The following is a 23,127-nucleotide window of genomic DNA, read 5'->3' as shown; positions in this document are numbered from 1 at the left end:
TACAGGCCAGCTATAAGTAAAGCTTGGGAGATTGTTGTCACATGCACAGACTGACCAGGCCTAGCCCTAAAGCCTTGTAAGTCCTTCAAAGTTGCCTTTGGCCTCCTGGTAGCTTCTTTTATCAATGTCCTCCTGGCTCTGTCATCCACTTTTGGATGTACTGGTGGTGCCATATGCTTTCCACTTCTTAATGACGCTCTGAACAGTACTCCAAGAGATAGCTAAAGCCTTTGAAATGTTTTTGTAGCCTTCTCCTTGTGCCCAACTTTATCCTTGAGGTCTTCTAAAAGCACTTTCCCAACCATGGTGAATTATTAGCCGTACAATGCACTACTAATAGCTGAATCTTCAAGAAACAGCTCATTTTATTCTGTAATCAACACCCACTACTATTGATGTCAGGTGGGGCAATTCGCCTGGTGTTTAATCTGGAAGTTGATTGCTTGCACCTGAGCAAGTTTATAATGGCATACTCTAAGGGGCTGATAATTTTACCAAACCAGGTATTTCACTGATGAATTTTTCATAATCCACCAGAATTTTGTTAAATTATATTTTGTACTGTAATAAGGGTTATACTGTGAACACACAGTTTAAAAAGTTAGACTTAAGGCACTGTATTTATATGAAACTTTTCTGCAACATAATGCTTGATAATGAATGAAAATTGAAAATTTAATGAAAATTACTACCATGTACGAGTGTTCCTCTTTAGTTGGAAGGCCTAGATATCTTTCTGAGAAGGCAGCACCTGGAAAACAAAGTTGAATCCAATTTCACACATAAATGTAAAAAAAAGCTGTACTGCATTGCAGATTACACCATTTATCACACGGAGTAGCAGTACCAGGGTACTTTGATATATACCATGGGACTGAATGATTACCATATCACATACCATGGTTTTCTGAAGCACTCCAATGCACTTAAAAGAATGTACTTCAAAAATGTCCAAAAATATTGTTCTGCCATAGTGTATGGAGCTGGAACTCACTATAGAGCTTGAAGTCTGTGATGGGAGCCATAACAGCGGCACATTTGAACATCTGATCGGTTGCCGTCAACATCTTCAAACCTAAATAGCCGCCGAACCCCTGTGAGGACAAAAGTTGGCTGATGTCAGAGCTCTGCAACTGAAGACTAAATTCAAAGTACATATCCGAAGTGAAAATATGATGCAAGTCTACAAAGAGATTTATTTGCTAAGAAGATGTGTATTAAAGCGATAGGCCACAGGCGGCAGAGCATTAGATCCATTTGACCACTTTTAAGTTGTTTTATTTGAAATGATGTAATGCCTAAACCCTCCTTAAAGTCTGTGTAAAGAAATATTTAATATGTGTTCTGAGTTTGTCACAACACAGAAAAATGTGTTATTAACCACCCAGCCAAAGTAGATAAAATAAACTATCAAAATCTTTAAAAAACAAGCAATATTATCTGCCCTCAAACGCTGGAGGTGTCTCCACTGTCAACGCTGAAACCTCGACACTCACGGGAAAGATGCCGTCTCTCTGAACTGTCAAATACCATTATAACCTGAATGGATGACTAAGCTGTTTTGTAAATGATCACAACCAGGTAATATGCATTTACTTGACGAAGCTAGCTAGCAAAATGTAGGCTAAATGTACAGTAATGACAGTAATGACAGTAACTCGCGGTTGAGCGGGTGAACCACTGAGCGCTAAATGCACAGTGGCTCTCAGTGGCTCCAGTGCATCATCGAGACATGATTTCAATCCCACCCAAAACATCCTGAACACAAAAATGGTGAAAAACTGTTTAATGGTCTAACTCCACGATTCAGTAAGACAAGGCAAGGCAAGTTTATTTATATAGCACATTTCATACACAATGGTAATTCAAAGTGCTGTATATAAGAGGAATTAAAATAATCATCAACTCAAGAGAATTTAAGAACATTTAAAATGATTTAAAAATTGATTTAAAATGTACTAAAACAGTAAAAAGTACTACATAGCGCACTTGTAATGCGTTTGCAGCAATAAAACATTTATAATGCGTTTTGAAACACTTCTCAGAATTGTCTTTACACTGACTTTAAGGGAGAATTTCACTTTCAGAACAAAGAATTTACAAGTAATGTACTCACCCCCTTGTCATCCAGGATGTTTATGTCTTTCTGTCTTCAGTCGTAAAGAATTTTTTTTTTTTCTTGAGGAAAACATTTCAGGATTTTTCTCTACATAGTGGACCTCTACGGTGCCCTGAGTTTGAACTTCCGAAATACAGTTCAAATGCGGCTTTGAACGAATCCAAATGCGGTTGTAAATGATGCCGGCCGAGGAAGAAGGGTCTTATCTAGCAAAAAGATTGGTTATTATTTTATTTTTATTATTTCAATTTATATACCTTTTAACCTCAAACGCTCATCTTGTCTAGCTCTTCCTGAATTTTTTACGGTTCGAGACATGTCAAAAACTCCCATCTCATTTTCTCTCTCAACTTCAAAATCGTCCTACATCAAGTTGAGGGAGAAAATAAGATGGGAGTTTTTCAACATACCCTCTGTTGAACCAGAAAAAAAAAAACAGTTCAGGCAGAGCAAGACAAGCATTTGAGGTTGAAAAGTATATAATAAAATTATCGCTAGATAAGACCCTTCTTTTTCGGCTGGGATCATTTACAACCGCGTTTAGTATAATTTGAAGCCGTATTTAAACTGCTTTTTGGAAGTTGAAACTCAGGGCACCATAGAAGTCCACTATATGGAGAAAAATCCTGAAATGTTTTCCTCAAAAAACATAATTTCTTTACGACTGAAGAAAGAAAGACATGAGCATCTTGGATGACAAGGGGTGAGTACATAATCTAAACTTCTCCTTTAACCGCTGTAAAAATCAAAACAAAAGTTCACGACACTTGCTCCACCTCCATGGTCTTCTAATTGGTCCACTGTCTTGAAACTGACATTGATGAGTGGTGCTGCGTGTAAAAGTTTAAATTTTAATTTTAAATTCATAACAGTCATACAGATCCGTATAGCGTCGACTACATACTCGGTAGTACGTTTTTAATGCTGAAGGTTTTGATTACTTTTTTGATTAATCGTGCAGCCCTAAGACCTGTTGTGAGTTCTGAGGATGTTATTAAATGGTATATGCTTTTGTTACATCCATCAGTTCACATTATTAAAGTTTTTTTTTTTTTAAATTGTGTTTAACGACATTACTGGTGAAAACGACATTACCCATGATGCTGTGAATAAAATTCCACCAATCAGAGTTGCAGCAAGCAAAACTAGGTTTTAGATATTTTCCTCAATAAAGCTGTTGTTTTGGTTAATGGATTATAACACTTTAAAGGAGAAGTTCACTTCCAGAACAAAAATTTACAGATAATTTACTTACACTCTTGTCATCCAAGAAGTTCATGTCTTTCTTTATTCAGTCGTACAGAAATTATGTTTTTTACCTCGCAATTGTGAGTTATTAAGTCAGAAATATGAGATGTAAACTCGGAATTCTGAGAAAAGTCAGAATTGTGTGATGTAAACTTACAAACCTGACGTTTTTTCTCAAAATTGCGAGATATAAACTTGCAATTGCAAGTTATTAAGTCAGAAATGCAAGATATTAACTCCAAAAGAATTTGTGATATAAACTTACAAATATGACTTTTTTTACTCAGAATTGTGATATAAATATACAAATTTGACTTTTTTCTCAGAATTGTGAGAAATACAAAGGCCTACCAGCCGAGGAACAAGGGTCTTATATAGTGAAACTATCAGTTAATTTCTAAAAAAACAAACAAAAAAAAAATTACAATTTATATACTTTTTAACCTCAAATGCTCATCTTGTCTAATTCTGTGTATTCTGGTTCAAGACATGGGGGTATGTTGAAAAACTACCATCTCATTTTCTCCTCCAACTATATTAATTGTAATTCTTTTTTTAGAAAATGACCGATCGTTCTGCTAGATAAGACCCTTCTTCCTTGATTGGGATGATTTAGAGCCCTTTGAAGCTGCATTTAAACTGCATTTTGGAAGTTCAAACTCGCAGGAACCATAGAAGTCCACTATATGGAGAGAAATCCTGAAACGTTTTCCCTCAAAAAACATAATTTCTCTACGACTGAAGAAAGAAGACATCTTGGATGACAAGTGAGTAAATTGGGTGAGTAAATTATCTGCAAATTTTCATTCTGAAACTGAACTTCTCCTTTAATAAAAATCCAAATGAAAAATGTGAATGGAAATAATGCTTCTAGAAACAAAAAAAGTGGAAAAAGTGGGTGGATACAGCTGTACTCATTAGCCTAACTGTAGGCTGTTCACAGTTTCCAACTTGCATAAATCATTTGTTCAAATGTGACTCATCCAATCAAAAGTCAGAGGTCAAACTCTTAATTTTCAAAACATTTTACCTTTCCATAAACAGCAACTCGTCTTCCATCAATGTATGGCAACTGCATTAACCATCTGAAATGAAACATGCAAATTTAAGATGTTATGATGAATGGCTGGTGTTTTATAAGCAGCCAACGTATTAACTCTGCTGAGACATAAACATTGCTTTTTTGCCTTGAGCAAGAAGTAGGTTAAATTAAATTAGCCAAGCAAGTGTTTCACAAATACTGAAAGAAATCTCAGCATCTGCTTTAAAGCATAAAGCATTTCCTAATCAGACATTTTCTGTGCAAAATGACTTTTCTATTACAGGTCTTATTCTTAATAACTGAAATGAGAGAATGACTCACTCCACAACTCCAAGCTTGTCTTTAATGTGAAGGGAACCCAGTTTGCGAGGGTCCAAGGTGCTGCTCTTCTGTCCCTGCGAGATCCGGCTTCTGTTATCAATCCAGGCTAGCGCCACTCCGTGCAGGCTGGATAAAACCTCCGGCCAGCCCAGGGCAAACTCCTCTGTTACCGACTGCCTCCCGGGAATACTGTCACTAGAGGTTCAGAAAATGGATGGATTGAGGTGTTGACACATAATGTCACATTGTAGATTAAAAAGACATCAGCAGACTGATCTTCATTCTGTAAATGTGTTCACACTTGCGGAACACTTCTTGCATCTCAATCGAGCGCGTGCATATTGCTTATTAATAAAGCAGCATTCATAAATCATGTAGCCTAACCAACTACGGCGAGGGAGAGAGGAGTCTTAACTAGATTTGCATTTCCACAAGGAGACACCACTGCTTGCAGGCAGCAAAGGAAGTTTCAGGTGAACTTAAGTTTTAGGCTTTGGTTTGGTGTATATGTGAGGAGAGCTGATTTGTCACCGTCAGGAAACTCAGCATGCATCCTGTTTTCTTAATGCAACACTGGCTTAAGTAAAGCAGTAGGCATTAGTTCACCATGCTGCATTCTTGTCACATTACCTTCTAACAGTGCATTGACGCTCAGAAAGTGTCAGTTTAACTTTTAAACATAAATTTACATCAATTTTGTGTAAAATTTAATCAAATAATATGTCAAAAAAAAAGAGATGTTAAATGTTGTAACTAAGATGACTTCCAGTTCAGCCATTACTTCAGGTTCAAGTAAAGTGCATTGCATTGTGGGATACAGAATGTAAGTTTTAAACATGCAAGAAAAACAAGACCAATCGCATTTTAGCCTGCAAATATGCTTCATTAAGAGGAGCTAAATTATGATTATTTCGGTAAAAAAAACGACTGTTTAAAACGTCATTACCATGGAAGCTTGTTTCTACCTCAGAATAAGCAAAAAGGTGTCTGCAACGTGTTATAATTGTGGCTTTACATCTCACAAATCTACAAATTTGAAGTCCCCATTTATTTCTTACGTTTGTCACTTTACAACTCACAAATTTAAATCACAATTGCAATTTTTATCTCTCTCAGTGTGGCTTTATACACTATTATTCAAAAGTCTGGGGTTAGTAAGATTTTTATTTATTTATTTACTCATTCTTTTGAAAGAAATTCATACTTTTAGTCAAAAAAGATGCATTATAATGATCAAAAAGTGACAGTAAAGATATTTATGCAGTTTCTATTCTGATTTATATTTCACAAATATGCTGTTCTTCCTATTCATCAAAAAATGATATCTCACAATCATGAGAATAAAGTCAGAATTAAGAGGTTGTTTCACACAATTCTGACTTTTTCAATTGAAAAGTGAGAATTGTGTGATAGAAATTTACAAATTGAATTTTTTCCTCAGAATTGTGAGATATAAACTTGCAACTGGAAGTTATTAAGTCAGACTTGTGAGATATAAACTTGCAATTGTAAATTATGTGATGTAAATGTACTAATATGACTTTTTTCTCAGAATTGTGAGATATAAACTCGCAAATACAAGTTATTCAGTCAGAATTGTGAGATATAAACTCGCAATTCTGAGAAGTCAGAATTGTGTGACATAAACTTACAAATCTTACTTTTTTTCTCAGAATTGCGAGATATAAACTTGCAATTGCAAGTTATTAAGTCAGAATAACTAGATATAAACTCAGAATTGTGTGATATAAACGTACAAATCTGACCTTTTTTCTCAGAATTTTGAGATATAAACTCGCAATTCTGAGAACATACAAGTATTTTTTTTCTCCTCAGAACTGGAAAATTATAATTCGCAAAAAAAAAAAAAGTCAGAATTGCAATATGTAAATTCGCAATTGCGAGAAAAAAGTCAGAATTGTCACAATTTCCTTTTTTTATTTTTGATTCGGTTGTGGAAACGGACTTCCATAGAAAACAATTATTTAAATAACATTTAAAACACTAAAAATATCATAACACTTTTTGCTGTATTTGATCAAATAAATGCAGCCACAATGAGCATAAGTGTCACGCCCCTGGACTATTTAGTTGGTTTCACCCATCATCTCCCCCCGCTGCTCTGTGTGTTTTGGTTCATCCCTCATTGTCTACACCTGTGTTTGTTAATCAGTCTGTGTATTTAATGTGTGTGTTTCTCCTCAATCCTTGTCGGACTTTTATGTCACCACTCTGTGCTCCTGTGTCTGCCTGTTTCATTTGGATTATTAAATACTTTTACGTTTACTTCGTCGTCATTTATCTGTTCCTGTCTGAAGCCTTACAATAAGAGACTTCTTTTCAAATACATTAAAAACCCGACCTCAAACTTTTGAATGGTAGCTCACAAAACATGACCTTTCATATACATTTTATCTCATAATTACCTGTCTTATTTTTAGTCTAAAGCAGAAAAGGGCTTCCATACAATACAATGCTGTAATGACTATATAATACAGGCGCTGGTAAAGTGAGGGGAGACACTTACACGATAATAAGGAGAGGGTGCAGGTTTCCCTCATACCCAGGAGGCAGGGACATCTTCAGATCTAGGTCTGTAATTATTCGCAAAGGCAGTTAAAACAGAACAAACGGTTGTTTCGAAAGTATCATACTGCAAGGAATGGGCACCGACTCATCAATATTCTAACCACTGGCAAATGAGTTCCCATGAGCTTGGTTTTTAACAAACTCTCAGTAATACACACAAACACATGCACAAACAAGCACAGTCAGGGGACCTGTGCAATTTATATACGCAGATGCTTTTACACGTCACACAAGCAAAAATACACACGCTGCAATAGGCTTCCCCCAAAGGCACCACTAATGGTACAGCTGTGGGGATCCAATTAGCAAAACCGAAACAATTATCTGATTGATTAATCTAGTTGGCTTTGTAAAAGGTTGAGATCAATTTATACTGAAAGCAGGAATGTAATCAATTACTTAAGAAATCTCTTTACCACTGTTGTCAGAGGAAAGCGTCTGGAAAACTGTCTCCGAGAGCCTCTTGGTTTCAAGAGACATAGCAAGGAGGCTGTTGTCTTCCACCTCTGTGTATCCTGCAAAGAAAACACACAGACTTAATACGTTTTTGGCATAAGACCAGAATGGAACCACCTTGGAGTATTTAAATAATAAGACTGTGAAATAATGAATGTAGGCAGATAAAATTCAAGAATGAAGCAACAACAAGCAGCTACAACAAACTCTATATTCACAGGGGTGCTTTCATACTAAAATATAACCTTTATTTTTTAGGATCACACTGGCAGTTAAATTTAAGTAAACTAAGTAATGCTGGGGGTGGTTGTCTATAGATACAGTTCAGGTTCCTCCTACCGGTCCTGGTGCTACAGTTCAAAAGTTTGAATTTGGTATGATTTTTTTAAATTCAAAGACGTCTCTTATGCTCACCAAGGCTGCATTTATTTGATTAAAATGCAGTAAAACATAGTAATATTGTGAAATATTATTAACATTTAAAAGAACCATTTTCTATTTGAATATATTTTGAAGTGTAATTTATTCCTGTGATGCAAAGCTGAATTTTCAGCATCATTACTCCAGTCATCAGTGTCACATGACCCTACAGAAATCATTCTAATACGCTGATTTACTGCTCTAGAAACATTTCTTAATATCAGTGTTGAAAACAGCTGTGCTGAATAATAATTGAGCTTTTTTTGGAGGAACAGAAAGTTACAGTACAAAAATCTGTGACAAATGTACTACTTAGTTTTAGGAATTCAAAAGATTCCATAATCCTAAGTATGAACAATGATATAAATGCTTACAGCAAACTGAGTGTTCACTAGGGTGCATTTATACAAAAATGTGTCCCACTTTATTTTAGATGGCCTTAACTACTATGTACTTACATCAAAATGTACTTACTGTGTTCATATTGTATTGCAAAACACTTTTGCTGCTGTTGAGGTGGGATACAAGTAAGGTTAGGGACAGGTTTAATGATATGGGTAGGTTTAAGGGTGGGTTAAGGTGTAAGGGATGGGTCAATAGTGTAACTAATTAATTACAGATGTCATTACATACAGGTATTTTTAAAAATATAAGTACAATGCAAAAACATGTATGTACATATTAGTACATTATATCAAATGATTAATTTAAATGTAAGTACATAGTAGTTAAGGCCACCTAATATAAAGTGGGGCTCAAACTGAGTACATAGTAGCTTGCAATGAGAAAAAATAATTCATTCTACTTACTGGAAGGGTCACTTGTGCTGTGAATGGTCACCTTTGGGACACCTGGGCCTGCAAATGTATGGCAGAGATGAGAAACATCAATCTATTTCTATCAGCCTAAGTGTGTTTGCATTTGTCCATGAAAGATGGTGTGATCTTACCCAAGCAATAGAGGGTAAAGTATGTCTGATTGGGGCTGAAGTCTGCTTTGAAGAAGCTGCATCGCTCGAACAGGTTGCATGTCAGACACTGGCGATGAAACACTCCTCCGAGCTCCACACTAGGCAACAAGAATGCATTTCGTTATTTCACAACTCATCATCAATAGTAATGCTATCAATGACAGTCAAACTTTAAATGATACAGTTGAGGTCAGAAGTTTACATACACCTTGCAGAGTCTCCAAAATGTTCATTATTTTACCAAAATAATAGGGATCATACAAAATCCATGTTATTTTTTATTTAATACTGACCTGAATAAGATATTTCACATAAAATTACTTTACATATAGTCCACAAGAGAAAATATAGTTGAATTTATAAAAAATGACCCTGTTCAAAAGTTTACATACACTTGATTCGTATTACTGTGTTGTTACCTGAATGATCTACAGCTTTTTTCTTTTTTTGTTTAGTTATAGTTGTTTATGAGTCCCTTGTTTGTCCTGAATAGTTAAACTGCCCGCTGTTCTTCAGAAAAAATCCTTCAGGTCCCACAATTCTTAGATTTTTCAGCATTTTTGTGTATTTGAACCCTTTTCAACAATGATTTTATGATTTCGAGATTCATCTTTTCACTCTGAGGACAACTGAGAGACTCATATGCAACTATTACAGAAGGTTCAAACGCTGATGCTTCAGAAGGAAACACAATGCATTTAGAGCAGGGGGTGAAAACTTTTGAACAGAATGAAGATGTGTACATTTTTCTTATTTTGCCTAAATATAAAAAAAAATTAAATTGAGTACTGCCCTTTAGAAGCTACACTTACATGTTTCCCAGAAGACAAAATAACTTAAAATTACCCTGATCTTCAAATTCAAAAAGTTTCCTGGCTCTTAATGCATTGTTTTTCCTTTTAATCAGTGAGCGTTTAAACCTTCTGCAATAGTTGCATTTGAGTCCCTCGGTTGTCCTCATTGTGAAAAGATGGATCTTAAAATCATATAGTATTTGTTGGATAGGGTTCAAATACACAAAAACTCTGTACTGCTGAAAACCCCAATCATTTGTTCAGGACAAACAAGGGACTTATGAATAACTTATGATGACTAAACAAAAAAACACAGCTGTGGATAATTCAGGTAACAACACAGTATTAAGAATCAAGTGTATGTAAACTTTTAAACGGGCATTTTTATAAATTCAACTATTATTTCCTCTTGTGGACAGTATGTAAACGTCCTTTGAAATATCTTATTCAGGTCAGTAATAAACATTTTAAAACAGTACATTTTGAATGATCCCTCCTTTTTTTGCTAAAATATTGAACATTTTGCAGATTCTGCAAGGTGTATGTAAACTTTTGACCTCAGCTGTAAACAAATAAACATTTTTGGCTGAAATGTCCCTATTCATTCCAATGTGTTATACACACACGCTGAGATAGTTTTCCATTATCCACTTATGTTAAGCCCAATGCTGGACCTTTGCACCTTTACCATATTGCTTGGATAGTCGCAATAAAAAATCTATGAGAACTTGTGGCCCACCGAGAGCAAGCGAGAGTCTTAAAGCATTAATCAAAGGTTAGAGAACACCCTTTAAAACGTTGTGAGGCGCAACACCCTCCCCCCTCTGCCCGTCTCCCTTTCAACCTTCTCTATCTCTCTCTGCCTCTTGCTTTTTCCTCTAAGCTGCTGCTCCTGTTAAATGAATTAGCTGGGCTTCTTGCCTGGAGCTCACTAGAGGGGAAAAAAAGTGTATTGGCTTTTCACGAATGTCCCAGAAACACTTCTCAGACGTAGACTGGAAAGATTTAATTGATTACAACACAAGTCATCAATGAACACACGTAATCAGAAACTGGAACGTCAATGTGGATGCAAGACATGGATGTCTAAAATCCACAAATGTATTGAGAAAATGAAATATCTCGCAACACAACAGGGTGTGCAAATGCTGTCAGATTGATTTAGATGCAAATGCGCAGCACAGCGTGAGAGGTGCAGAATTCTTAGACAGTGATGATAAAATACTCAATTACAGTGTAAAAGACGTATCGGTTTGGGACAGAACCCACCTGTACAAGTGTCTGCTCTGCCGCGACTCCTCCGTACTCAGAAAATAGCTACGGGGGAAAGACACATTAAGGAAATCTGAAAAGGTTTTTGAGTTACTATTTGTAGACAGTGATTTATCCCCTTATAATAGAGTCTACCTTCACATACTACCTTTGTACAGCTGCATACTAAGTAGGTTTGTAGCGGTTACACATGCAATGTAAGTAAGTCAGTGACATGCATTAATTTCCGTCAGTACCAGATTAATTCCAAGTCATCGATTTGCAGCCCTAAACTTTGATTTGAGCTGCAGATCTGACTACTTATAAATATTCATGCATTGGAAACATTTTTTTCTGTACAGCTATGACGTCTGGGATGGTTTTTCAAGAGGGTTTGTTTTATGCGGTTGCAATTAGAGAACAAAGCCAGGGAGAAAATGACAGAGTCATTACAGTCAATTCAACATTAAATTACTGTATTAATTTTAATCAAGTGCCATCTTTGCTGATTCGGTGGGCTAAATGGGATCGCTAGGCGTAAATAATTCAATAATTACTCATATAAGGTAGTTCGGTTGACTATGAGATGCTTTACGACACAGTCTTGAGGCTTTCGAGCTGAAATGGTTTGCTCATAAAATTCGATCTCTCGTACATTTTATCGTTCTCCTCGTCAAGGGCGCACAGTGAGGTTACATCCCAGTTTCCTGATGTTAGAAAGCGAGGAGAAACAGAAGGAGTGGAAGTCTGAAGAAAAAGAAAGAGAAAGAGATTATAGATATTACTGAAGGCAAGTTACAATGAAAAGCAGTGGACAGGAAGATAAGAAAATCAATTGTCAAGTGTCAATAAAAGAGTGCAATAAAAAAAGTTATTATAAATACATTCATAAAATATATTTATAAAAAAAAAATATATATATATATATATATATTTTTTTTTTTTTTTTTTGCATTTTATAGGTTATATGCTTAGAGAAGGCAAGAGAAGGCAGGTTATGATGGGAATGGGTAATTATTAATTTATATAATTATTATTATTTATTATAGATTTTTTATTATATTTTTAGTTTTTTATTATTTATATTTATCTATATTTATTTTTATATTTATTTAAGCAACTAGTCAAAAGTTTATTTAAAGTTTTTAAAAGAAGTCTCTTCTGCTTACCAAGCCTTTCTTTTTTTTTTTTTTCAAAATAAAAATATCCAAAATAGCAAAAGCAGTAATATTCAAATCAGAATATTAGAATGATTTCTGAAGGATCATGTGACTGGAGACATAATGCTAAAAATTCAGCTTTGAAACCACAGGAATAAATTACATTTTAAAATTTATTTCAAATAGAAAACAGTTATTTTAAATAGTAAAAAAAAATCTAAATTGTACAGTTTTTGCTGTACTTTGGATCAAATAAATGCAGGCTTGGTGAGCAGAAGAGACATTAAAAATCTTACTGTCCAAAAACCTTTAACTCGTAGTGTAGGAATATAAGAACAGACCATGACGTTTTACTTTAAGCTAAACTGACTTTAAATAAAGCAAACAGAAATCTAAATTAAAAGCTAGTGCACATGAAAACCTAACTATTCATTCAAATCAAAAGTCTAACACTTCAATAAAGAGAAAGACTTTACAATGCAACGGGGAGAAGCACTTAACACACAGGGGTTCAACATCGGCTCCACACGTCCATAAAAAGTCACATATACGCTGGGTACTTCAGGTTTCTAATCACAAAGTTTATGAGGGCATCTAATTTCATTGTGCATAACGCCAGTATGAAATTATTCCACCCACAGACCTGAGCGGGAAGGCTGGCGATGTGGAGAAACTCCCCACGGGCGCCTTGCTTGGCAGGCAGGATGAGGTAAAACAGGGAACCATCTGCCGCGAACAACGGCTCCTCCTGTAGGACAAGCCACCATCAATATACTTTCTTTCAACAGAGGCGACACCATTTTGATGCAATTCATTTCTGTCCAAGGTGGATGCGGCTTTTAGGAATCGAGGAACGTAGCCCGAGAATTGATTACATGCCTCCCTGGAGGGAGAGAGAGAAGCTGAACTTACCTGCCGCTGGTTGTTGTGCCAGAAGTCCATCGCCATTTGGTGCCTCTGAAGATTAAAGATGTTTTAAAAGGATTAGACATGTCATATATTATAAGTAAAATATGTGTTTAAATCATTTGTTCTCTCCTGCCTGCCAGGGAGAGTTGTACATCATAACAAACTCCACAGCTAACGCAGAGTTTCAGTCAATCCATCATTCTCATTGGCATCGCATTAAGGAAGTGCATGTTTCATTTTTATCTGCAGTTTAAATGTGCTGTCGGGAACATCTAGAGCTCCACATCTATGCCATTAGGCTGTTCTAAGTGAACTTTATCTAAAGGGATAGTTCACCCAAAAATGAAAAATCCTTAATTACTTAACCTCATGTTGTTTCAAACTCATAAGACCTGAGTTCATCTTCAAAACACAAATTAAGATATTTTTGATGTTCACTTTCAGAACAAAAATGTACAGATAATGTACTCACCCCCTTGTCATCCAAGATGTTCATGTGTTTCTTTCTTCAGTCGTACAGAAATTATGTTTTCTGAGGAAAACTTTTCAGGATTTCTCTCCATATAATGGACTTCTATGGTGCCCCCGAGTTTAAAGTTCCAAAATGCAGTTTAAATGCAGCTTCAAAGGGCTCTAAATGATCCTAGCCAAGGCAAAAGGGTCTTATCTAGTGAAAGAATAGGTTATTTTCCTAAAACATTTACAATTTATATACTTTTTAATCTCTACACAGAATACACACAGAGCTAGACAAGATGAGCATTTGAGTGTAAAAAGTATATAAATTGTAATTTTTTTTTTTTAGAAAATAACCGATCGTTTTGCTAGATAAGACCCTTCTTTCCTCGGCTGGGATCGTTTAGAGCCCTTTGAAGCTGCATTTTAGAAGTTCAAACTCGGGGGCACCATAGAAGTCCATTAAATGGAGAGAAATCCTGAAATGTTTTCCTCAAAAAACTTTTCTTTTTCCTTACGACTGAAGAAATAAAGACATGAACATCTTGGATGACAAGGGGGTGAGTACATTATCTGTACATTTTTGTTCTGAAAGTGAACTACTCCTTTAAATCCAAAAGCTTTATGACCCTAACAGACAGCAACGCAACTGACACGTTCAAGGCCAAAAAACGTACCAAGGACATTATTAAAATAGTCCATGTGACAGCAATGGTTCAAGCTTAATTTTATAAAGCTACAAGAATACAAAAAATTTGTGTGCGCCGCAAAAAAACTGAAATAATGACTTTATTAGCTTCATAAAATGATGTCACAGAGTATTTTAACAATGTCCTTGGTACCTTTTTTGGCCTTGTCAGTTGTGTTGCTGTCTATGCGGGACTCTTTTTTAAATTAAGCTAAAATCACTTAAAGGAGAAGTTCACTTCCAGAACAAAAGATAATGATAATGTACTCACCCCCTTGTCATCCAAGATATTCATGTCTTTCTTTCTTCAGTCTTAAAGCAATTATGTTTTGAGGAAAACATTTCAGGATTTTTCTCCATATAGTGGACTTCTATGGTGCCCCGAACTTCCCAAATGCTGTTTAAATGCGCTTTAAATGATCCCAAAAGCAGCTGTAAACAATCCCAGCCAGTTATTTTTATTTTATTTTTTTTACAATTGATATACTTTTTTACCTCAAAGGCTCGTCTTGTCTTGCTCTGCCTGAACTTTTTTCTGGTTCAAGGGTTAGAGTATGGGTATGTCGAAAAACTTCCACCTTCAACTCAACTTCCCTCAACTTCTAAAATAATTTCAAAATCACCCTGTATCGCTGCAGAAGTACCGACCCAGTGTTTGCAAAGTGAACATTGAAAGATGATCAAACACCTTTAACAAAAAAGGTAAAACAGCGATGCAGAACGATATTGAGGTTGAGATGGAGAAAATGAGATGGGAGCTTTTTGACATACCCTAACTGTCTTGAACCGGAAAAAACAGAGTTCAGGACGAGCATTTAAGTTTAAAAAGTATATAAATTGTAATAAATAAATAAAAAAACGATCGTTTCACTAAATATGACCCTTCTTCCTCGGCTGGATTCGTTTACAACCGCATTTGATATCATTTGAAGCCGCATTTAAACTGCATTTTTAAGGTTGAAACTCGGGGGCACCACAGAGGTCCACTATATGGAGAAAAATCATGAAATGTTTTCCTCAAAAAACATAATTTCTTTACGACTGAATAAAGAAAGACATGAATGTCTTGGATGACAAGGGGATGAGTAAATTATCTGTAAATTTTTGTTCTGGAAGTGAACTTCTTTAATAAAGGACTTGTGGTGTTGACAGAATCATCTATCATCCCTTAACAACCTCAGAGCTCATAGTCTTGAGAGGTTTATACATTATTGTTAAAAATCAATTTCTCTATGGAGAAAATGAATGGGATTTTTACTTTCAGAACCCGACAGTTGCGCTCCGTTGTGTATTTCATCCAAGCTCCCAATGCCTCCAATTATAAAGCACTGTTGACAGATTTGTCAACACACAGAGTGTAGAAATCAAACAAGGACTGCACATCCCTGGCAGACGCAGACACTCCTGTGCACATGCATTCAATCACTCACAAGCACATACTGTACATTCAAGAGAGTGATCTTTAGGCGTTAAAACAGGCTGCATATTAAAACTAAGGCTTAAAAGTAAAGCTGAGTTAGTCTTTCACGCCTCCAGAAGGAAATTAGGCTGAGCCGGCAGAAGAGAAGTAAGAGATTCTCTGCATGTTCTGAGCAGAATAAAAAATGAGAGCCCAATCGATAGACAGTTTTCATGGTAAAGATACCCAGTGGGCCGCAGTGGATGAGCTGGTGACCCCTCACCTCGGAGCAGGCTCCTGTCGTGGCCTCACACACACACAGCACAGACTGGTTCTGGACTCGGTTCAGCCAACGCACAGTCAGGCGTGTGCTGCTTATCCAGCTCACCACAGAGATGTAGCTATCTCTAAAGAAACAAAAAGAGAGAGAGTACAGTGTATTCAGAATCAAGATACTATCTTGCAAATTAAAATTTAAAGAAAAAGTTTACGCAAAAATGAAAATTACCCCAAGATTTAGTCATCCTCAAGCCATTCCAGGTGTATATAGCTTTATTTTTTTCAGATAAATACAACTGGAGTTAAATTTAAAAAAAAAATGCCATTTTTTTACCCAGATGCTGGGTAATCTATGCTGCTGGGTCATTTTTAATGGATTATTAAATATTGGGTTATTTTTTCTACCCAACCACTGGATTGAGGCTGTCACAGATGAAACAACCCAGCTGCTGAGTTACAGTCAGAGCACGTGCTTTTTGCGTCCTCTACAGGAGAGAGCGATTCTCAGTGCAGCCAATTTCATTTATAAAGTCTATACTGTGCTGTAACTGATATTTTTTTTACGCAACGCAGCTCACAAGGACGAAAAGTCAGGACAGCAGCGGCTGTTTCGAGAGGCTGCTCACTAATTGGTTGTTTAGCATGATGGAAACGCCTTTTGCCTTGCAAACAAATACTGAATTTAATTTCATTTGATGTTAGTAATATGTTCTTTAACCCTTGTGCATCAAAATAAAAAAAGTTACACATATAGGTGCAAAATGGAAAAAAGTGTCCATGTCCAAAAGCTGTCATAAAAATATGATTTATTAATATTTTTTTCCACTTTCACTGATGTCACTTTTTTAACCAGCATCTGTTCTATCCATAGATACCAAACATTCATTAATTTTCAGAATTGTAATCCTTTAGATGCTGGTTTGTTTGCATAATGCCACAGGTGTTTTTTTTATGAAAAAATAAAAAATTTCCACATACTAAATGCCAAGCAGAATTTTTTTCTGTGCTTATTAGATTATTGGGTGTGTCAGTGAAGAACAACAACATTAATTTTTGAGGCATTTATATTTTTATGTTGTGTTAGATTTTTTTTTAACGTACTGTCATCTGCCAAATTTGAAAAAAAAAATGGCACAATCTAGTAAAAAATTATAAAAATGTAAAATTTAAAGCATTGTCGATAGAATGAATGCCTATTAGCAAATATTGCATCATTTTATAGTCAAATGGCCCTGGGTTAAAAGAATTGCCGTTTTAATGGGTTTCAATGTGGACATTTTTGTCCTTAAGGTCCTGAGTGTAAGTGTTTTTTGTACGGAGGGTAAAATTGTTTTTTTTTTTAAGGAAATGAGGGTGAAATATTAAAATTTCAATAAAAATTAACAAAAATTTATGAAGTTGGCATTAACACAGGCACACTTATAACAAAAAACAAAACTGAAATGGACAAAAATGTCCATAAGGTCGCACAAGGGTTAATCTAAATACTGTTTGTTTATGGGTAGGTTATGGAGTCAGTGATGGTATCTTTCAGCTACGAGTGAAATGCGAGGCAGTGGTCTGAGGTTTATAGTTCCCCCGGCGAACAGCAACCCATCACTGGCTTAGATTTTGCAGACACACCAGCATGAGAATTAGTTCTATTTCGATGAAAAGTGATTACAAAAAATGGTTGAATACACTTAAATTAAAATGCATGTGTTTGTAATATTGTAATCTATGCTGTATTCACCCAAATAAATTCAATTTGTCTTATATTTTTGTCCATGGGTGTTCTTGCTTAATAATAAATTATTACCTTTTAATTATTGCTGTTGCCTCTATAATTCTAAAATTTTTAAGCAAGCGATAAAATAATTTTGAAACAGTAGTAAAGTTTAGCATGGTAATGGATAAGACAATGTTAATGTATTTGGTCTTGCTTCGCTGCTGCGGATGAATTGCTGCTGCTTTTGGTTCTTGCTGTAGTTGTCGATTATTGCTGCTGCTGCTGCAAGCAAGTACATATGCATATGGTGATATGGTGCTGTGAGTATTTAAGACATACTGTTGATGCACAAATAGCATAAAATAACCTGTAGCAGATCTATACAGGTGGAGCTGGGGAAGGTGGAGGGTGTGAGAGGAACTCTGAAAGTGCGCTGCGAAATACCCAAGAGAATGCTAACAGCCATTTAAATAGCTGCAAGCTACAAGCTTATTGGTTGCGTACGCAACATGAACCAATCAGCTTGTGCCAAGTTGTATAACCCTGTGATATCAACAGTTATGTTAACAACCCATCAGCCTGCACCATCTAGAGTTTCATGGCAGAACTAGGCATTTAACCCAACCAGCTGGGTCAAAATAACCCAGCATGTGTTCTGTCTAATATTTACCCACCATTTTTTTTAAGTTACATTTTTTGGGCTTTTTCCTTTAATGGACAGGGCAGTAGAGAGATGACAGAAAATCAATGGGCAGAGAGAGGGGAGCAGGATTGGCAAAGGAACTCGAGGCAAGAATCTAACTCGGGTCGCCGTGAGCACAGTTGAGCTATATGTCAGCGCACTAACCACAAGGATATCGGCGACAACCCAGCATTTTTAAAAGTGTAGCTTCCGCTAACTTTAACATGTGCATTCACGAAAGAGTGGCGTTCCAGTGGTTGATGTAGGACGTAGGCATAGCGTAAGCTCTGGTGAGAATATGCTAGTCTCATGAGGACTAAGTGTTGTTTCAGCAAAGGAAACCCAGACTCCTCAAAGCCTATATAGAAATACTATGACATTTTTCTTTACAAATTCTCATTTTTACATTACGCCTACATCCTACATCATTCGCTGGAACGCCACTCTCTCATGAACGCGAGTATGACAGTTTCTAGAGATTGTAAACTATAGATTACAGTTGATTAAGTTTTAAATATGCATCAATTTGCTTCAGAAGGCCTTTATTAACTCCCTGGAGCCATATGGAGCACTTTTTATGATAAATGGATGAACTCTATTAGTCTTCAAAATCTCAACAGCCATTTACTGCCATTATAAAGCTTGGAAGAGCCAGTACATTTTTTAATATAACTCCAATTGTGTTTTTCTGAAAGAAGAAAGTCATATACACCTAGGATGGCTTGAGGGTGTGTAAATCATGAGGTAATTTTCATTTTTGGGTGAACTATATCTTTAAGTAGGATTTTAGACACTCCAGTACCGGAGTAATATAGTGAACTAAAACTAAAACCATAAAAAAAATAACATTTGTTTTAACACATATATTATAAATAGGATAAAAACACAATTACAGGACTTTCTAAACAGATATTTTGGCATGTGTAAGTACTTCAATGTTTAGCTGATTAAATTCCTTTTCTATATTTACATTTAGTCACCAACACTGCTGTTCAAATCAACTTGAAATGAAGAACAATACAAGCAATATTACAAACCTTGCATTATGTTTGTTACCACATTGTGATGTTTAATGCTGCTATTTTTAAGATCAAGGGACTAACATGGTAAAATAAAGGTTTGAATTAAATCACGCTCTGGGGGTGATTTTTCACCAGGAGGAACTGGAAAGCCGATTGCAATCAAGGACAAAAACCAGCCTGAAAGCTACGCTTGAAGAGAAGATTCATTTTCCAGAAGGACAAAGACTCAAAAGACTCAAAGACTCAAAGACAAAGACTCAAAGCACAGAGCAAAAACAATGAAGAATGGCTTAAATAAAGAATGTTGGTATTCTGAACCGGCACAGCCCGAGCCCAGACTTGAATCCAATTGAAAATCAGCAGTAAGACCTGAAATTGCTGTCCACCGGCATTCTCCATCTAATCTGGCAGAGCAGAAGCATATTTGCGCTGAAGAATGGGCAATAATTCTACAATCTAAATGCGGAAAGCTTATAGCAGTAACCTGGGATGATGCAGGCTGTACGAGACTATGTGCAAAATATTAAAGGGGGTTGGGGAAAACATTTAAAAAAAATAATAATAATAATAAAAATTAACATAATAACACTTCATCATAGGAAATGTAATAAAATCTTGAGTGAGTAGCATCAAACCACTCTCAATAATCCATTGCACGATTTTACCTCAGGCAGCAAAGCCATTTTCTTTAGTTTACAAATGCATGATGCATTTAAAATGCCAATAAAAGGTTTAATAATAAAATAATTGCTTAGAATAAACTATTAAAATCTTCATTTTTGTAGCACTACATCCATTTTGAAGTCTTTTTCTGGCATTGTACACAATGTTGAGACAATTCCCTCTCATAAAAGCAATTGCTCATACCGTTCATCGAGAGCAAACATGATTTTAAAACATTCAGAGTCATAAATTATTTACATATCATGAAGAATCGCTTGAATGTGTTTGTTGCAGAGAAACAACACTGTGTGAAATGGATACAAATCATTTGCAATGTTTTTCACATTATAAAAGTTTTTGTTTAATAATACATATGCATTTTGCCATGTTTCTAAAAGGATATAAAAATTTACACATCTATATCCGCAGCCTGTGCACTGCATAGGCATAATTGTGGACACATGATAATTAAAGATAAACTTCACCTGCTGTTCTGGGAGTCTGGAGGAATCATCTCTAATGTGTGTGCTGGACCGTATAAATTCACCACAAACAGACTGGCTGATGGGATTCTGGAACCGGCCTGTACAGAGAAAATACTTTTAATATCATCAAATCAAAGACTAAATGCACTTGCAGTCTGTAAATAACGCATATATTTGCATTAATTATTTAATATAAACTTTTACTGTGATACTGGATTCATCACAACTGTGTTTTAGTGCCATGTTAAAAAAATCTAACATTACGAGATTAAAATGACAAGAATAAAATTGAAATGTTTCAAGAATAAAGTTGAAATTATGAGAATAAAGTCGAAATTACGAGAAAAAAGTCGAAATATTACAAGAATAAAGTCGAAATGTTTTGAAAATAAAATTGAAATGTTTCAAGAATAAAGTCGAAATTACGAGAATAAAGTCGAAATTATGAGAATAAATTTGAAATATTATGAGATAAATTCGAAATATTATAAGAATAAAGTCTAAATGTTTTGAAAATAAAATCGAAATGTTTCAAGAATAAAGTCTATATTACGAGAATAAAGTCAAAATATTACGAAAATACAGTTAAAATATTATGAGAATAAAGTCGAAATGTTTTGAGAATAAAGTACAAATTACGAGAATAAAGTAAAAACTACGAGAATAAAGTCAAAATTACAAGAATAAAGTTGAAATATTATGAGAATAAAGTCGAAATATTATGAGAATAAAGTCTAAATTACAAGAATAAAGTCAAAATATTATGAGAATAAAGTCTAAATGACAAGAATAAAGTTGAAATATTGCGAAAATAAGGTCAAAATATTATGAGAATAAAGTAGAAATATTATGAGAATAAAGTCTAAATTACAAGAATAAAGTCTAAATTACAAGAATAAAGTTGAAATATTACGAAAATAAAGTCTAAATACTACGAGAATAAATTCTAAATTACAAGAATGAAGTCAAAATTACGAGAATAAAGTCGAAATATTATGAAAATAAAGTCGAAATATTATGAGAATTGAGTCTAAATACTACAAGAATAAAGTCGAAATATTATGAAAATAAAGTCGAAATATTATGAGAATTGAGTCTAAATACTACAAGAATAAAGTCGAAATTACGAGAATAAAGTCGAAATATTATGAAAATAACGTCAAAATATTATGAGAATTAAGTTTAAATACTACGAGAATAAAGTCGAAATACTATGAAGATAAGGTCGAAATTACAATAAAGTCAAAATAATTCTCGAAACATTTCGTCTTTATTCTCGAAACATTTTAACTTTATTCTCGAAATATTTTGACTTAATTCTCGAAACATTTTGAATTTATTCTCATAATATTTTGACTTCATTCTCGTAATTTCGACTTCATTCTCGTAATTTCGACTTTATTCACAAAAATATTTCGACTTTATTCTCGTAATATTTCAACTTTATTCTTGTAATTTCGGCTTCATTCTCGTAATTTCGACTTTATTCTCGAAACATTTTGAATTTATTCTCATAATATTTTGACTTTATTCTCATAAAATTTTGACTTTATTCTCATAATATTTTGACTTTATTCTCGTAATTTCGACTTTATTTTCAAAATATCACGACTTTATTCTCGTAATCTTAGATTAAATTTTTTTTAACGTAACACTAAAATGCCGTCGTACATTCTGAGGTTATTTCATCATCTTGTAAAACAAAATAGCTGTACATCCACTGTTCTTACCTTTGGATACGGGTAGAGGACATTAGAAGGGTAGATCCCACCCAGGAAGTGATGTATCTCCATAAAAGGAGTAGCTGAGTTGTTAATAGACAGATACGCCAGACGCGCACCATCTTTGGCCCACCAGAATGCAGGGTATTTCAGCAGTATCTCCTCTAAATTTTAATATGGTGAGACAGAAATGAAATTTTGATGAGGCTAATTAACCCATACGTAGACCTACACTGATTATCATAAATCTCATTTACCTATCTCATTGTGTATTTATGAGGCCAAATGAGATAATAATCTCTTCGTGAAAATTGCAATGTCTTCAAGGGGTTGTCAAAAATGTTTCAAAGAAACACATGAAATTAAGGAGACTCATTAAAGTAATGGACTGCAGTATCGAAGAGGACAAGACGTCCAAGATCACTGACCCTCATAGGTCCAATCAGACAGGCCATTAAGCACCATTCCGTTTCTGCCCGTGGCTGTCAGACGCATCGCTTTGCTAGAAACATCTGGCTTGTAGTAGATGTCATTCTCAAAGACATAGACCTGGAGTCAACAAAGAGACACAGCCAGGATTAATATAGATAGATGAAGCCATAATATAAAATGATTAAAAGGGTATTTAAAAATTAAGAGGGCTGAGCGCATATTAACAAACTTGAAAATTACAGCTTGATCATTATTTTAATGCAGTAGCTAATATTAAATTGTTATACTATATTTTCGAAAGAAATTAAAAATG

At 35.0% G+C, this 23,127-nt stretch overlaps 1 protein-coding gene across 1 annotated transcript in view; it reads right to left on the bottom strand.

The window, feature by feature from the left end:
• LOC141290597 (inactive dipeptidyl peptidase 10) overlaps positions 1-23,127 on the bottom strand; it is an 82,563-nt gene that overhangs the window by 6,414 nt on the left and 53,022 nt on the right. The window contains exons 7-23 of the mRNA XM_073822712.1: positions 23,044-23,056; positions 22,811-22,931; positions 22,392-22,546; positions 20,662-20,759; positions 16,106-16,229; positions 13,283-13,327; positions 13,014-13,118; positions 11,866-11,957; positions 11,229-11,276; positions 9,145-9,263; positions 9,005-9,052; positions 7,736-7,834; positions 7,258-7,324; positions 4,731-4,925; positions 4,398-4,452; positions 995-1,094; positions 693-751 (exon numbers count right to left, since the gene is read on the bottom strand). Coding sequence (XP_073678813.1) covers positions 693-751; positions 995-1,094; positions 4,398-4,452; positions 4,731-4,925; positions 7,258-7,324; positions 7,736-7,834; positions 9,005-9,052; positions 9,145-9,263; positions 11,229-11,276; positions 11,866-11,957; positions 13,014-13,118; positions 13,283-13,327; positions 16,106-16,229; positions 20,662-20,759; positions 22,392-22,546; positions 22,811-22,931; positions 23,044-23,056 — 1,543 coding nt within the window. The remainder of the gene's footprint in view (positions 1-692; positions 752-994; positions 1,095-4,397; positions 4,453-4,730; positions 4,926-7,257; positions 7,325-7,735; positions 7,835-9,004; positions 9,053-9,144; positions 9,264-11,228; positions 11,277-11,865; positions 11,958-13,013; positions 13,119-13,282; positions 13,328-16,105; positions 16,230-20,661; positions 20,760-22,391; positions 22,547-22,810; positions 22,932-23,043; positions 23,057-23,127) is intronic.

The sequence above is a fragment of the Garra rufa genome, chromosome 18, assembly GCF_049309525.1.
Source record: "Garra rufa chromosome 18, GarRuf1.0, whole genome shotgun sequence".
NCBI lineage: Eukaryota > Metazoa > Chordata > Actinopteri > Cypriniformes > Cyprinidae > Garra > Garra rufa.
Note: the sequence above shows the minus strand (reverse complement) of the source record. Positions and strands in the feature narration are given on the sequence as shown.